This window comes from Lepisosteus platostomus, chromosome 7 (genome assembly GCF_059453375.1).
Source record: "Lepisosteus platostomus isolate fLepPlt1 chromosome 7, fLepPlt1.hap1, whole genome shotgun sequence".
In the NCBI taxonomy this organism is placed as follows: domain Eukaryota; kingdom Metazoa; phylum Chordata; class Actinopteri; order Semionotiformes; family Lepisosteidae; genus Lepisosteus; species Lepisosteus platostomus.
The window spans coordinates 56,279,456-56,296,765 of NC_142617.1; the positions used below are offsets into that span (position 1 = coordinate 56,279,456).

A 17,310-nucleotide genomic window follows, 5' to 3' on the forward strand; every position below is an offset into this window, starting at 1 on the left:
TTAGGGATAGGCCTAGGAAGTGGTCTTTCCAGGGCCGACATTTCCTTCCTAATTCGCTATAAATGATGTTTGAGCAACTTGGAGAGCCACAAAACAAAGTGGGAAAGGGGTGGGATTTGGGAAGGTGGGGAGTGAGCCTTAGTCTGTAGTATACTGTACGTTTTGTGTTTTCTTTAAATTAAGAGCCGATATTCTGATGGAATAAAATCGTTCATAGCATTGGGCACAGCGGTGAACATCTCGGGTGGGGCACTGTGGTTGTATCCTCGAGGGAGGTATTTCATTCAAAGTAAAAACGCTCAGCCGTAAAAATGGGTAAAAGTTTGACTAATAAATGAATGCTTACTATGGCCAGCTAAGCAAATAATAGCTGGTGATGTAGTTATCACTGAGGAAACAGCTTATTTGTAAAATAAATATGTGTTTAACAAAGACAGAACATAATCTTGGAATTCGAATTTTGGCTTACTGGAGCCATGTTGTGACGTAAGTAGAATATAGTGAAAACATTTCTCAGAGACACGCAACAGCGGTATATTCAATACATTTTACATACATAAGTGTACAGTATATTGTCGTATATCTGTTTTCATGTAATGATATGGCAGTTACTGGTCTTTTTAGGGGTTATGCGCATGCATTTTATATTTATTCTTAAAACTTTATTTAGGACGTTGAAAGTCCTGCTATATTCCGCGTTATAACAACACTTGATCCGCTGTTGGCGGTGACCAGAGCAGCTTTCTGGAAGAGCTGCGCTGCTGGGAATTTGACGCGCGCGACACAGCGCCACTGCACTGTCCGAGCTCGGCGAGAGGAGGCGGCACCGATCGCGCCGTCAGTGGGGGGGATAGTGTACACACACACACACAAGGCACACGCAGGCGAAGAAAATGTCATGCAAGCCTTGAATACAGGCGGCGTGCGAGGCTGCTGCTGAATATCCGCCCCGGGTTAAACGCTCTGGCCTTTCTGTTTTTGGATCGGGTCGGCTCTTAAAACATGCTCGTGCGAGTCAGGGAAGCCGGCGTCCTTCACTCTCTCAAATCCGCAAGAAACCAACTGGGGAGTTCGTGTGTTCCTGCGTGCCTTCCAGTTTATCGTCGAGGTGGCAATGTGCAGTAAGGACCGTGTTCTGGAGGCTGTGAAATTACAGTCTTTGCGACTGTAATACACAGAGTGTAGTAGAAAAGGCTGGGGGGTGGGTGGGGGGGGGACAGAAACTGGAGACAGCGCAGAGCAAATACGGAACCGGCGTCTTTCTGTGTCTGTATGCGTTTATATCCGATATCTGGCATTATCTGTGTCTGCGACCCTCGCTGAAAAGACTACAAACTAAGTGAGGTTACTACACGCTGCGAAGGATGCAGGTGAAAAAACAGAGGTCCGCTGATCGTAGCGCCGGGGACATTCAACGTGATGACAGCCAGAAAAAGTCGTCGTGTTTCTCCAACATAAAGATATTCCTAGTATCGGAATGCGCCTTGATGTTGGCGCAGGGTACAGTTGGCGCTTACCTGGTAAGTACGCCTTTTGCATAATCGTACAGTATAACTGTATATGTAGCCCTTCATTTCAAAACCTGCTTGATTCCCTTTCCTCTTATAAAATACCGGTTTGATTAATTTATCTTCTCTTTCTGCCGCAGTCTTTCCTTGCGTTTTTTTATCTTGCCATTTGGGCAAAATGTAAACTTGAGCTCCATTTACGTTGTGTACCGGCACAGTAGGACGATGGTGAGGCTGCAACCACTGTCGAGCGACACTTAATAATGTACGCTAGTGGGAACTGCGCATCGAGAGAATAGGTTTTTAACAGGCACTGTGTGAAGGTGTCAAGGTTACTCGTCTCTTTTCAGTTGTATTTGCATCTGTTTTCCGTATTAAGCCATCCAGGAGTTCAACTGTATACGCAGTATGCGCTGAGCTTGGATTTGGATGAAGAGTGCGTCTCTATTAGCGATATGACAATATGCAAGTGAAATTCTTTACAGTACGTTGGATAATGCTGGCATCCTACGTTCTTGTAGGGAGCTTTTTGAGAAATGTACCTACGCTTGCCTGTAGCAGGATGTGTATAGTATCTTGTGTTTAGCCTGCTCTCCACACGTATGGGGTGCTCCAGAGCTTGCGAAGTGTTCGCCGTATTGAACACTGACAACTCCGTGGACGGAACTGCGGAGGATGTCGAAAGGACGCACAGGTGACTGTTAGCACTCGGCATGCTGTACTGATCAATTAGATCAAAAACAGATTCCCTTAAAATCGATTTTTGTTGTTCTTACACATTCAGACTTCCCATATCTCAGACGCGGACATTTACTGTTCAGGGCAGAACGGGGGAAGATGCTACTAACAAATTGATTAACCTCTTATTTTAATTGAGATGTGGAAAACGAAAAATCCGTACAGCCTTCCCGTCTTCCTACTAAAGACAGTGATGTAACTCGTGAGCAAGGTTGAAGAAAACTTAAGAATTGCATTCAAGCTCAATATAGGATACGTATAGATTATAACGCTATTTAAAAAGGGTTATTGGGAGACTACATTATTACTGTTCATTTCTGTAGATACCTAACTGTATGTTAACGTCCAGGTAATGAAAAAGTTATTAACGTTTGTGTTTCATATACTTCTACAGACCCTAGAGTATCTGCTAAGATGATTTTCTAATGATCTCATGGATTTAGGTGTTGACCTTCTACCTAAATGTTTTCATGGACACTTTTTGTAACATTAATATAAAACCGACATGAAAAACTATTCAGTTGTTATCACTGTACCGCCTAATTGCTGCCTGCTGCCTCGGAGAAGAGAGACCGTGTGGGATGTGCTCCTGCATTAATTTCTGAATGTAGGTTATTGGGTTTCAATTTGGACCCAAAAGAGCCATCCTGCATGCCTGTTTCTGTCCTAGAACGAGTGAAATGCCAATATATTACAAACACTATAGGGTCTTAGCTGAGATTGCTGAGAAAAGAGTCCTCAATCGAACATAAAAGTCAGCTACTGTAACTTTTCCCCGACAGTCAAAGCTGTTGTTACGGGTTACTGAACTCATGGGTTGTGTGGTTTCATTAGCACTTTAAAAGGTGAAACAAAATAAAATGGCCCAGAGAAGTAGCTCCAAAAACATTATCTCTACGTTATAACAGTTTAATAATACAGTACATTGTAGTGGCTTGAGGCCTAGAGCTTGTTTCATGGTATGAGAGGAAAAGACTTGTCCGCCACAGTGATTTTCTTATGAACGAGGGAAGGCGTGAATGAATTTGCAGCCTTTAAAGACGAGATGACAGCCAGAAAAAGTCGTTGTGTTTCTCCAACATAAAGATATTCCTAGTATCAGAATGCGCCTTGATGTTGGCGCAGGATACAGTTGCGTCTTTAATCGCTGCTACATAGATCAAGTAATATCCCAGCAGCTCCCTGGGGAAATCAGTGATCCTTAGCTGAAAGGCACTGGCCACCTTTGGAGCAAAAAGCATCAGTTGTTCTGTGCCACCACGCCACACAACCTCTAAACCATGGGAAAAGAGATTTGATGCTAAGAAACTGACTTTTGAGTGGAAGACAGGACAACCACATTTTTTTTTACTTTCTTCAGTTTGCAGTCCTCCAGCTTTCGAAGGAGATGTTAAGATCTGTTTGCTTTAACTTCTAGGCCATTCTGATAAAGACACTGATTTTGTCTCTGTGCTGCTTTTTATTTTATTTTTTTTTCTTTCCTCACCTCACAGCTGGTGAATTGAATTTCTTGCTCAGAGTATCCTCTGAGAGGCAGCTAGGCAGATCTTGTTTGGGTGTTTCTCTCAAGAGTGAGACCAATGATACGGAGTAGCAAAGTACAACTCTGGACCCCATGCATGTGGTGGATTGGTGACCTGATAGGTGGAGAACTCCTTAGATAGAGTTTGCCGTCGTGACTGAAAAGCCAGACACTTGATAAATTCATGAAGGCTTGTGATCTTGCCCTGTTTTCTGGGTGACAGTGTGTGACTCACTTGCCTCTGTCATTAAAACATTAGCAGGTTTTCACAGATTCTAGAGGCAAATATTCTGAGCGTGAAACATGCATGGTTTTCAAGGACATTCAGAAATACCCCTCAGCGCTACTTGCAGGTGTACATTTAAGAGAGGATTCGTTCGTGTGTTTGCAAAATGACTTGATCGCCTCCGTTTACAGAGGCTCGAGTGGGGAGCTGTGCGGCGTGCGAGCTGCAAAGAAACAAGACCAAAGCCAACAATTAATAAAGAAAAAACACCTGATTAAGGCTCCACAGCCCAGTCTTTGTGTTTTGTCTTCTTTCTTTTTAGTTCTCCAACTTCTGGGTTCTCCTTTGCATATTTAAATATGATTCAAGTTGTCTGTGCCTGATATAGAAAACATGAGATCATTGTTGAGTAGCTAATAATTGTCTGTGCTCAGAGTATTTGAACATTTGAGTTTAAATTTACTTTCGAAAATTGCCCTTGGTTCAGTATTTTTTGTATTCATGTACAGTGTGGCACTTTTTTACATTTTCAGCAGCCCTTATGGTCTGCCTGAAGACAAGCACTGCGATATTGTAAAGTAAATGAGTTCAGCCAGCACGAGTATTAGTAGCCTTCGAGATGGGTACTTCTCAGACAGTAAATTTAGGAGCTTTTTTTTTTTAAAAGTTCTGTTTTGCTGTCATGGTCTTTCCTTGTCTCTGTTTTGGAACATGCCAGGCACTGAGAACAGCCGAACTGATCATTTATAATCACAAGACACATCTGGCTGCCTGCGTCTGTTCAGTTGCAAACATAATATATGACAGAAGGAGTACTTATTTTGTCGTTCTGGTTTAAAACGTATTAGAGTTTTTAAATCATGTGGTTGCGGAAATGCATGTTGTTGATGAAATAAATCATGATATGTTGAAATTAGATGCACTGGAAAACACTACTTAAAAGCAGAACAGCAAGACATGTGTTGACATTGTTGTTCTGAGTTTTTCTCTTCTGCATAAACATGGATATAATTTCAGAGGTCTTCCTAGACTTTCATTTCAATAATATTCTTGCATGTAATAGACATACAGTCTCCTACCAGGTTTTAAAAATCAGGTTTTAGGGTTTGTCAGATTCATTAAAAACAGCCAGCAACCTCTAGAATTTCTTTCTGTCATTTAATTGAAGGTGAAATTCCTCTACGAGTCCTTAAATGTCGTTAGACAGCGGTAGCCTCAGCATTTACAGGCAAAATCTGTGCAGACTTTTCCCCAGAGGAAAGGAACAGCTTTTGTGTGCACCGTATATACTATACAAACAACATAACCACACACATATTAGCTTTTCTTGAAATAAATGATTCCTAGCTAATGAAGGTCTCATTGTGTGTCTCTGAACATTTACTGTAAAGCAGAATTACAGTACAGGTTCCCTCCAGTCCCCCCACACTGACTCATCTCTGGAGCCAACAGCTTCAGGCCTGACATTGCCATCATTCTTCCGCACTGTGTCATTAAACTATGAATATCGTGCAGCATGAATAATGAGGAAAGAGACAGGCTGGGGTGTTTGAACAGTGCAGACTAGCATTGCATTTATACCTCATGTTTATTTCCCAGCTCCCAGCTTTCTGTTAATGGAAACTTTCAGCCTTCTGTTTCTGCCACCAGTATCAGCAAGGGACTTGTCTGGGCATCTTGGTGGTTTTCTGCCTGGGAATTTTCTCGGTGGTTTAAGAAGAAATGTTGAAATGTAGGGCTGTAAGCCTATATTTCACACATGATAAATAACTAAACATCGGCCTCATACCTGCCCCTACCTTGTCAAACTTGAATGGCCTCTTCTTCTCTTCTTATGTTCTTCTCTAGTCGTCTGTGCAGCTGGGACATTGTTTTTCTGTATCCTGGGAAATTTGTGAACACTTTCTCAGAGATGTGATAACCTGGACAGGTGGGATGATTTATTTGGCATTTTGTAAAACAGTTAGATCTTCCTTCCACAAATGACTAATACAGAGAGGGTGTAATACAAGGACTAAGGAACAAGTAAAGGTTTATTCCACGCTGAAAAGAAAAAAAAAATACAAATTTCGGCTGTGGAGTCTTCTTCAGGCGACACCTGAAGAATAAACCATGGAATAAGCCTTTACTTGTTCCTTTGCAGCCTATGCATGCTGACGTAGCTACCCACTTGAACGTATACAAGGATTAAGGTTTGTTTTGCAAATTCAGGTCCTTCAGAGTTCCTGCGCTTGCCTACTCAATAGACACCTAAGGCTAGCCAACCTGAGCCTGCATGTGGGTCAGCCTGTTTCTCCCATTCAAATAACACCCACCCAGTTTGCATTCCCTGAACCTGGGAGAGCTCTGCGGGGAACCCAGTGACCTTGTGAGAACCTTCACGGCAGTCCCTGCTCTCTGCCCCAGACAATGGGAGGAAAGCAATAGCAATGCCAAACAAAATGATACACAATACATAGTTAAAAGCACAGAATTTAAATCAAGCGATGTTATGTTACTTTTTATAAGACTCAAACAATCTTCAGAATATTGTGTGCAGATTTGGTCGCCGTGTTATAGAGAAGATGTTGCTGCCCTGGAGTCCATCTGGAGAAGAGCAACAAGATGCAAGTCAGGAATGAAAGGAACAGACTGAAGAGCTGAGCTTTCTTAGTGCAGAACAGAGAAGATTCGGGGGGGACCTGATAATCCTCAAAGGCTCAACCCAGTGAACGTCTTCAGAATGAACAGTAAAACTCGAGCCAGAGGGCGCAAGTGGAATCTGCAGCATGGGGAAGTACATTTAAAACCCAGAACAGGAGGCAAATCTTTATCCAAAGGGATGTAAGAGTATGGAACCTACCCAGCCGTGTTGTTGAACCTGACACCTTGGCTTCTTTCAGGAAACAGCTTGGATGAGATCCTTGGATCAATTAGCCACCAAAAGCCAAACGGGCTGTGTTGGCCGTATGGCCTCCCGACATTTATAACTGTTCTTATCTTCTACTTTTTCCTTCAATCCTCTGGGATCCACTTCATTCACAAGCTGGCGTGATTTTAAAGCGGAGCCACTGGGGTCAGATGTGCCATAGGTGGTAGAAGGGCGAGATAAAAACCCATGATTGCAGTAAGAGTCAGCTTGGAAAAGGACTTACCGTCCCATCATGCTACAATCCTACGACAATAGCGGCAAAGTCTCCTGAAGCATGCTGGGTAAAAAATGAGATGTGAGGTAGATGGAAGGCGAGCCATAGTGTTTCAAATCACATTATTTTCTGCTTCATTGTTTTGGGCGCACAATGCAGACATGGCGACTGCACATTAAGTATCAGTAAATCTTTACGTGTTAGGCTCAGTGTTGACCAGGAGGGCTACAGGTTTCTAGATCAACAATAGGCCACGATTTTGAGGATCCTAGAAAACCTATGGGAATTAATGAGACTGTGGTTTGTATTCCAAATATAAGGCAGGCTTTATACAGTAGCTTTTATAGTCATCAGCTTATATAGTGAAATGTGAATAGTACTCAACAGCTGCATCCATTCAAAAAATACAACTCACGCAGCCTCAACTACCAAAAATGTTCCAGTGCTGCTGATTATTCAGCCTGTTTGTTTATATGTCCACTGATGTTACTCAGGTATCTGGGATAATAAATATTAAGCCTACACCCCTTGTGGAATCTGAAGTGAGTTAGGTGCCAAACTCTTTTCTGCTGTTTTGATGCATAGAGGTAGTGTCGTGTCTTTATAAGAGTGAAACCATGCAATAACAATTCAACAGCACAAAACACAATGCACAGCAATTACTACAGGTCCGTAGTTTCCTCTTGAAAACACCTAACAGCATTTATGGCTTGAAAACCCTCCCCGAAATAAATTTACCTATGCAGATAAAATCTTAAAACAAAGCAAAAATTATTTTTCAAATTGTATTTTGAATTGACTGCGGGGTATTTTCTTACATCCAGTGTAGCTCCACAGCTTTCTTTGTTAAATTGCTACTTACTGAGTCTCCTGGGTAACTATTGGTATGTCAGCCCATGTACAAAACAGGTAATTTACTGTGTTTAACCTGGTTATTCGTTGGCATTCTGAGAAGGACAGCTAAAAACACTTCCTGCAAGATTTTCACTTCTAATGCTTCACTAAATTCACTTGTGCATTGCAGTAAGAAATATTGTAGCATGATTGCAGACAATCTCTCACTTTAGTTTAATACAGCATTTCAGACTGGTTACTTATGTAGCTTTTATTTAGTTTGGCACTCTGCCACAGGAACAAAATCACTTGCCTGTATCATTGCTTTCAAGACTTCATAGTCCTCAGAGTCTGTGAAATGCCTGTATTGAATTAAGTGTCATTTTAGAAAGGGAAAAGGCGGTCGAAGATAAACTTGCATTAATAGTGATCAAACTTGATTTCATTAAACAGTAATCTGTATTGTGGTGGATTATTCTTTACGTCTAAAAAGGAGAAATTAGTATCCTAGCTTTGTGCTCTTGCATCAGTATCTAACACAGTTCTCCAGTTAAGTTTACAAGAAATATATCTTCTGGTGTATGTGCTCTGTGCAGGGTACCTCAAAATTAACAACAGAACTGTAGTTCAGTGGTGCCAATTCTACTATTTTAGACCAAAGAGTCTTTTTTTTTAACAAGAAGTAATCAATAGTTCCCACAAAAATACACAGCCCAAATGCGCAGCTCTAAAATGTTATTGTTTCTCATAAAATTTAATTTGGTAAAACAAATTGTAGTGGTTATTGCACATTAGGAGGAGATAATTGCTCTCATATGCTAGAGCAGTGAATTGACTCAAGCTTTCGGTCGGTTGTGTAGTTTTTTGTGGTCAGTGACAAAAGTGTGGTGTGGTTTCTTCTGTCTAAAATGTTTCACCACCTGCGATGCAAGGAGAGACCTGTACACAGACAAGCACACACTCATCCTGTCTCTTCCCCAGTGTCCCTTGTCATACTACAGCATCCTGAAAGCAAGTGTCCTTGTCATGTGCTGTCTTTTGAGTATGAAATTTATCGTAGCACGTCCTCTGTTACAGCTCCCAAGGAAGAACAGAGTAGACAGTTACTACCTTGTTTGGAGCAACAGGTTAGGATAATTCAGATACCGAGGGTCACTAAATAGGGTTAATCTCAACAGTTGTCTGTGAAACGAACATGAGTGCCTTTTAGCAGAAATATGTGAAGGTATGTTGTGGGTCCTGGCACATACAGTATATAAAGTAAGCAAGGGTTCCAAGTGTGTTGTTTGGGTCAGAGATAATTTTTAATTTACTTCACAAGCTGATGTTTAAGGCACTTTGAACTGAAAGCATTCCAAATTCTATAATTCATTAAGCAGGTTTCAACCACGTCATCAACACTGGTGCAAAGGCAAAGTGGTCTTTCGCTCAGCACTTATGACCTCGGATCAGTTTTTGGCCAGGGCAGCATCCACTTGCTGGATAAGCACTTGGATGACATTCTGTGTTCTGCTTCAATAAAGTGCTGGCAGCTATAAGTACAATGCTGTTAAACAGTAGGTGAGGTTGATATTGTACTGTACATTTAAAGCAGATGATGTAGTTTGGAGGGCAAAGATTAGCCAGTAAGCAGACTTGGGTAACCTAGACTTGCTAAGTTTGTTCAGTTTCTTGTTACCAGACTTTACGGTGAAAGACAAATCTTTCGGAGCATTCTATAACGCAGTACGCGATTTAGAGGTATACTGCGGTAACAGCTCATTTAATGTGATGGGCTAGGATTACGTAAGGTGTAGAATTTAAAGAAGGATTTAATGAAAGTCAAGAGCTAAAGGAGCTCAAGAATGTGATCTGTGGACCAGAGGTGATCTGTGGGCCCACATTTACCGACAGTCATATTTCATTCCTCAGTGGAATGTTTCACTCTTCAGCTCGAAGGAGTGTTGTGAAGGGTGTTATTTTGTTTAGAATTTGTGAAGCCACCTGTGTCTACAATAGGACAGAACCCAAACACAATCAAAACTCTGGAAGTTCCTGTAAGCACGTGGCATCGCACAGCAACAGATTTTGAGGTGTTTTGACTTTCTTGGGCCTTGGGTAGTGTCAATGAAATCTGTCAAGCGAAGATACTGTACGGTGTTAATGGCATCGACCCCCTCACCCCCTTCCTCTATTGTTCTAAGGGAGCCAGGCGGGCATGCCTCAGCTAGAACACCCTGTACTATACTCAGTCCTCATTACATTACTGGTCACGCAACTACAAAGCAGGCAGTCATCAGTCTGGTATCTTGAGAAGGAAGCTGGAGCTGATTTGCAATGCTGGGCATCACAGAGACGCCAGCGACAGGTTGCAGCTGTTGGCACAGGTTCTGAGAACTGAAGCAGATGGTGATGTGCCCCAGCCCCTTCCACATCCCAGGCCTGGTGTGCAGCCACATCCCGGCTCTGGGCTGATGTGTGTCCGAGCTGAGATTGACTGTCTGTGCCATGGAGAGTCACTCAGGAGAAAACAGGGTGGAGAAAAATTGCTAGGCCTCCTCAAGGTGGCCCACTGAGGGCGCCTTTCACGATCCCTCGTGTTTAATGACTTATTTTAGTTTTTTTAAATTCACTTGCATTTGTTATGACTTTAGGTCCACACATATGGACTGGCTTCAACACTGGTAAACAGTTTGCCATGTGTGATTTTACTATTTCAAAGGCACATAAAAGGCCAGAATTTTGTTTCTGCCAGAACATTACAGCTACTATTTGCATATTGATGAAAAATATCCATCAAACCTCTTCATAACATAGACTTCATTAAGTGGCTCATCCAGTTAAGGCAATTGGTAAAGTTCTTTGGACAAGATGCTGGGTCATGTGACTAGCCTGCCATGACCAGAATTCCCCAAGAAGTCTTGCGTGATTGGCTGAGTGCTGCCATGGTAACGGTAGGCATTCATGAGGCCTGGTCCTTTTAGCTTTCAGTAAAACAATAACTCTTGTCACTCTGACAAGGGGGCAGCGGCAGGTGTGCTGCTTTTCGAATCCCTGCTAACTCTCCTGCAAGGCCCTTTGGGGACTGTAGCGCGTGAAGTCATGAGCAGCTCTGACAGTCTTTAAAATGATTGACAATTCCAAACTGGGTAGGTATATAATAAAACCCAAAAAAATTCAAGGAGAAGACCTTTGTTCAATTTGTTATCTTTGCCGGTCTCTACAGAACATTACCCAAACCCATTTCAAGTGGTTTAATAATTTAGCGAAGAGAATTGTTTGAATGCTGCATTAGTAATCTGCAGTAACATTTGAAAAAAAAAATCAAACGTTGACACAACTAAATATTGGAATAAAGATTAGAATTCACCGATTCAATTAAGGTCCATTTCTGATAGCTTTTAATAATAATAATAATAATAATAATAATAATAATAATAATAATAATAATAATGGCTTTACTTGCTGATTTAAGTTGTATCCCACAAATTACCTTTTGTATAAATTAAAAACATTTCAGACATGTCTGAACAGGGTATGCAGGTAGTTTAGTTTTAAGAAATCTAAACTAAGGTCAGTCACTGTGAGTTATTATTTTTTTCTACACTCATGAGCCTGTAGACAATGATGTCATGAGACTACTGAAGCACTACCCTTGGCGCTGACAAGGACATGAAGTGCTGTACTCCCATGATGCTGTGAGAATGGACTATAGCAGTGCAAAAAGAGCATACTACTGTCATTCTGTTTGGTTTTGTTTGCAAAAAGGAAGTTGAACAGTAGTATATTGTGTCATAACCTATTAAATAAGACAGAAGCACATATTTTATAGAACGTTACAGAATCTGAGTTTATACTACTGGGTTTTGCTGTGGTGTCTGGTTCTTAGGTGTTCAGTTTCCAATATTTGTATATTTTGCATTGATATATGAGAAGATATTAATGTAGATTGTCTTAGTTTCCAAGCTTGGAATGGGATATGCTTTACACTGCTTCTCATAGCAATGCTTACATAGCTAATGGTTGAAAGTTTATTAACAGAGTGATTGTGGATGTTAGGGTACATTAGTCTGCAACTATAAATGGAAATGGAAAGAAAAAGAAATATCACGGGATGATTCCTGGAACTTTAGAGCAGATTGTATCCTGAGTCTGTTCTCTGTCTTTTTCCGAGACTGACATTGCAGACTGAATTGCAGTGCTGGCTTTTTAAACTGTTTCACACCCCCTGTTTCTGAAATGATATTTAGAAAAGCTGTCTGAACCAGGCCACGCTGCCTGTTCCTTCTTAAAACCATGTATTTCAATGTTTCTTATGGAAAGTCAAAAGAAAAATGATGGTGCAGAGGTGATGCCAGTGTTGGGAAATGATCTGGAAACTGAACAAGATTTTTTTTCTGAAAAAAGATAATTTAAAAATAGAGGCTAAAGAATGGTATAAGGACGTAGATGGTTGGGATGTAGCTCTTCAGTTGGTTCCCAGACATTACAAGCCCGCATATTTTTAGCACAAGCTAAATCCTTCTGAACTGTTTTGGTTTAGAACATGAAAGTCCCATAAAATCCATGTGAAAGCTTTTGAACAGCAAGTCTGTCTGGAAGCCCAGAACTGCAGCCCCTCCCCTGCATTGCACTAAAGCTGTCTCTTCTAACCGAAAGAACAGACTGGACAGACAAGGTACACTATAAGTAACATGTCGATTTTGTAAAGACACAGCCTTGAACGTTGGGGTGTCTTAACGCTAATGATCTATTTTTATTTTTAAGTCTGAAGAAAGAAAATGTACTCCTGTGCCAAACAAATAACGAAATAGTCAAGGGAATTTGGGGCTCCATTGCCACCCTAAACTTGACGGCCTGTGTGCAATCAGAATGAGCTGAACTACCAATGCAGCACAGCTGGTAAGAAGCAAAGCTAATGCGCTGTTGCAGTTCTGCTAGCTCCATGTCACCGGCTAAGACAAAGGGAGCTGGACTCTCACATTGTTGGAAGCTGGACATGGACCAAAATTCCTGCAGTACGAAAACATGCGCCAATGCAGCAAAATGAGTATGCTGGGCCAGGTTCATCAAGGTCTTTCTAACAACATGCTGGACGCGCCTGGCACCTAGAAAGGCCTGCTCGACACTGAACTGTACACATCACAACATCAGGAGTGAACCCGCCCAGATTACACAATGTACACTTTTCAGTGCAAAAGGTTTGCACGTGTAGTTAAAGGTTATTTGGATGAGCTGCATTTAAACTAACACTGAAAAGTGTAGTCATCAAAAGAAAAGAAGATTTTTTTTTTTTGCGTCACGTTTTAAGGTGTTTCTTCCCTTTTCAGTTGTTGGTGTGTTCTTGTTTCTGGATTCTGGGGGAAGGGGGTGTCTTGTGTGACATCTCGGATGGAGCTCCGTCAGCACTGTGACATGGGGCAATTTGTCATTGTCTTTGATACTGCAAATATGGGGGCGTTTTAAAGCACAGTGGCTGACAACAAAACAAGGTGTCCATATGCCCTGGACCCCAGGCAATCTTCCATATTAATCGTAAGAAGATAGTACTATATTTATTCTGCTCCTGCAGCACTGATGAAAACCTCACAGTAGATGTGTTTAGTGCTTTAAAGACATCTAAGCATATTAAAAATACATTATGTATCTCAAGAGAACAAGTTAAAGAACACTTTTTTTTTACTGAAATTGGACAACTTCCATTTATGTTCTGTTACACAGTGGACTAAATCCGGGGCAGTAAACTTTGATAAAACCTGTTCTCAAAAATGGATATTTATGCTAATATGCACTGACTTTCAAGTGTGTGTTACAAGCTCATCTGTTCTTTAATGTATACTTTTGTCAAACAGCACATGCAATAGTACCTTAGGCCATAGATTCAAGTCGAATTTCGCTTGGAAGGACACTTTTAGGCTTCTTGTATTTTTCTTTGGGTTGAAAGACAGGATATTTTACCATTCTATTATTTTTAACCCTTCATGCTGTAGACTACATTATTGTAGATCAGAGTATCGTTTTAAGATTCTACACATACTGTATGTATTGTTTTGCAATACTTTCATTCAAAAATTAAGTGGTTCATGAAAGTTGATTACAAGGCAACTTTCTAGTGATAGCAGGTGTTTCTGCAAAAATAATGGTTTTATTGCATTTATCAGGCTAGGAAAGCATTCTTCACTTTCATTGATACTGGGAAGGTCTGAAGACATTGTGCATGTGTGAGTTCACAGTGTTAAATAAGCAATCATAAACAGGAACAGAAAACGATCAGCAATTTTGCAGTTTTTCCGACATCTGTATTTCCTAACATAGGCCTGCTGTCTGTCAGAATAACACAGTTTATTAATCCCATTAAACATTTTCCAGTCCAAGAGGAGATTCTGTACAGAACAGTGTGCTTTTCAGCTCTGCCGTGCTCCTGTCCTCCTCAGCATCAGAGAAACAGCTTTTAATAAAGTCAAGAAAATACGTTTCTTCTTCCTCTGGCCACTCAGCTGCTTCTCCACAGGAACAAAGTCCTGGCAGAGTCACTGTAACGACAAGCATCTGAAAGCCATTACAAGATACTAGACTAACGGGAAAGAAGCACTATCAAGAGTCTAACTTTTAACAACCCATATTTTCCTTGCCGTCTTCCAAAAAAGGCATGAGATGCTTCGGCATTTTTCAATGTGGCTTATTTCTATTTAGAATTGAAACATGGCAGAATACTACAAGAAATCTATTTCAAAACCCCAAGATGTGTATGGGTTTGTGATAATGATGAGCCATTTATGAGTATGTTTTTGGTAGCTTTTGAGTTCTAAATTGTATAATTTGAATACATTTCTGATTTTGTTGCTTAAATTTTTTTCCTTGAAATATGCTGGACTGAAGCTCTAGAGGACTTTGAGAGTCTTTGCTCTGCATAGATCTGCTGCACAGATCTGTTCTGAACAGTGTTACTAAACCTCATGCACATACTGTATGCTGTTCTGATCAACTTGCATGTGTTATTTAGTGTTTCCTCTGATCTGCCTAAGCAACAGAATTCTTAGGCTGTACTTCCAACTGCACAATGAAATAGAAGTATTGACCTACATCTTGTTTTGCCGGCATACAAATTTGGAGATGCCACATGGCTCCATTTAAACCTCATTCTGATGTACAGTACCACCCTCCCAAGAGGTTAAGCACAGGCCTGGTTTGCATCATGATTGTTATTAGATCTCTTTCCTATCCATCTGATTTGAATATGTTGATTTCCAGCAGCCTGCCAGCGATGACTGCAGCCAAATTTATTTTTTCTTTCTGTCATGCTTCAGAGGATTGTGCTATTGGAATCACTTCCAAGTCCAAGCATGTAAAGCCCTTTTTAAGTCCTTGTTTAAGTCGAAACATGGCTTTTATCTGTGCATTGTTGAACCATCTCCATCTTTTGTCTGTTTGGCTGAAGGTCTTGTGGACCAGAAGGACACCTCAGTCTGGCATAGCAAAGCATGTCAGTACATTGAATTGGAAGTTTGGTTAACAAAACTCACATTCACTTTCATTGTGCCCCAGTTACATCACCTAAATAACCTCCTTTTATATAAACCCACCCTCTACTGTCCCCATGTGCATTAAGAATTTCTATACTCATTGTCCTAATTTTGGGTTCTCCAGTTTAGGTTGACTAAAAGCTTGACTTTTCTCTCACAATTTGTTTCTCTAATGAAATGCTTCTGTTTTATTTTGGAGAGGGGGGACTGGAATAAAACAATATAAGAGCACAACACAGAAAAACCTCGGAAATCTTAGAAACAGGTGGTGTCATACATTTTTCCAGTAGTTTCGTGATTAATCGGTTCCGTTTCTGCTTCACCCCTCTGCTTTTCCTAGTACCACCATCCACGGTCTCCTCTGTATATTGTAATTGTGCTTTATCTTGTGTATTCTTTTTATTTATTGTTGTTGTCATTCTGTAAACCTCTTTGAGAAGCCACCTTTAGAGGTGCTATATAAAATAAAGTTTATTATTATTATTATTATTATTATTATTATTATTATTATTATTATTATTCTTGTTGGCTTTGCCCAATGCTTGTGAAGTCATGTTTAATAATATAGTAACCTGCTTCCAAAGAAGAGGTCGGGATGGTTGGGCGTGTGATGGGTCTGGAGGAGGCTGCCGCTCCCTGACGTCCCGCTGTGTTGCAGGTGAGCGTTCTGACCACGCTGGAGCGCCGGTTCAACCTGCAGAGCACCGACGTGGGCGTGATCGCCAGCAGCTTCGAGATCGGCAACCTGGCGCTCATCCTCTTCGTCAGCTACTTCGGGGCGAAGGGGCACCGGCCGCGGCTGATCGGCTGCGGGGGCATCGTCATGGCGCTGGGGGCGCTGCTGTCGGCGCTGCCCGAGTTCCTCACCCACCAGTACGAGTACGAAGCGGGGGAGTTCTGGCGCGGGGAGGAGGGCAGGGACGTGTGCTCCAACTCCTCGGCCGAGGGGAGGCCGGACTCGGGCTTTATCTGCGGGAACAGGACTAACACCAACATGATGTATCTGCTGCTGATCGGGGCGCAGGTCCTCCTGGGGATCGGAGCCACGCCGGTGCAGCCGCTAGGGGTGTCCTACATCGATGACCACGTACGGAGGAAAGACTCCTCGCTTTATATAGGTGAGTGGACCGACCCAATCCGAGCACGGTCGCGGGTTCGCGCAGAAGGAGAAGAGGTTGTCGCCTCGTTAGGAAGGAAGCCAAATCCGATGCCAAAGTTAATAACTTGCAAGGTACGCATTCCAATATAGTAGCTATGTAAAAGGAAGCTGTGGTAATGGTGGGCATCATGTCTGCTTTCTTTGGTCCTGCGTGTACAGGACCAGTGAGCGAATATAGAGTAAGTATTCAGATGAGAATAAGATATTGTTCAAGTTCCACATTTTTGCTGTTGGTCTCGTCATAGTCAACAGTTACTCAAATCTGCCCTTTGCAATTTGGAGTACTTTGCCGTCAGCACTATCGATGTTTGCCTTGCTAAAGCACTAGTTTTAACGGCACGCTAGAAAGTATATGTTGATACTTCAGTTGCACACAGCATTGCAGCCGTAGAAAGGCAGTTTTGTATCAGCCGGTGCAGATTCATGATTGCCCGGTAACTGGTATTGACTGAGGTTAAAGTGGTGATTGGGCCCTTGCTGAACGTGGTCAATAAAGAAGCAGTCCTAATGACCTGAATTTTGATTAACATGGTCAAATGCACTGGGATGAAGTCATTGACGTTAACTGTGATAGAGATTAAACTATATAATACATATACAAACTATACAAACATTTCAAAAGACAAAGACAGTTCCTTTGCATACAAATAGAATTTCCTGAAGCTTTTCCAATGTTAATTTGCCCCTATGCACATT

General features: G+C 41.6%; 1 protein-coding gene across 1 annotated transcript in view; it reads left to right on the plus strand.

The window, feature by feature from the left end:
• Positions 1-244: 244 nt before the first annotated feature.
• The window catches only part of slco3a1a (solute carrier organic anion transporter family member 3A1a), a 69,732-nt gene continuing 52,666 nt past the window's right edge, over positions 245-17,310 (plus strand). The window contains exons 1-2 of the mRNA XM_088641354.1: positions 245-1,520; positions 16,114-16,573. Of these exons, the coding sequence (XP_088497480.1) occupies positions 1,365-1,520; positions 16,114-16,573 (616 nt within the window). The 5' untranslated portion in view covers positions 245-1,364. The remainder of the gene's footprint in view (positions 1,521-16,113; positions 16,574-17,310) is intronic.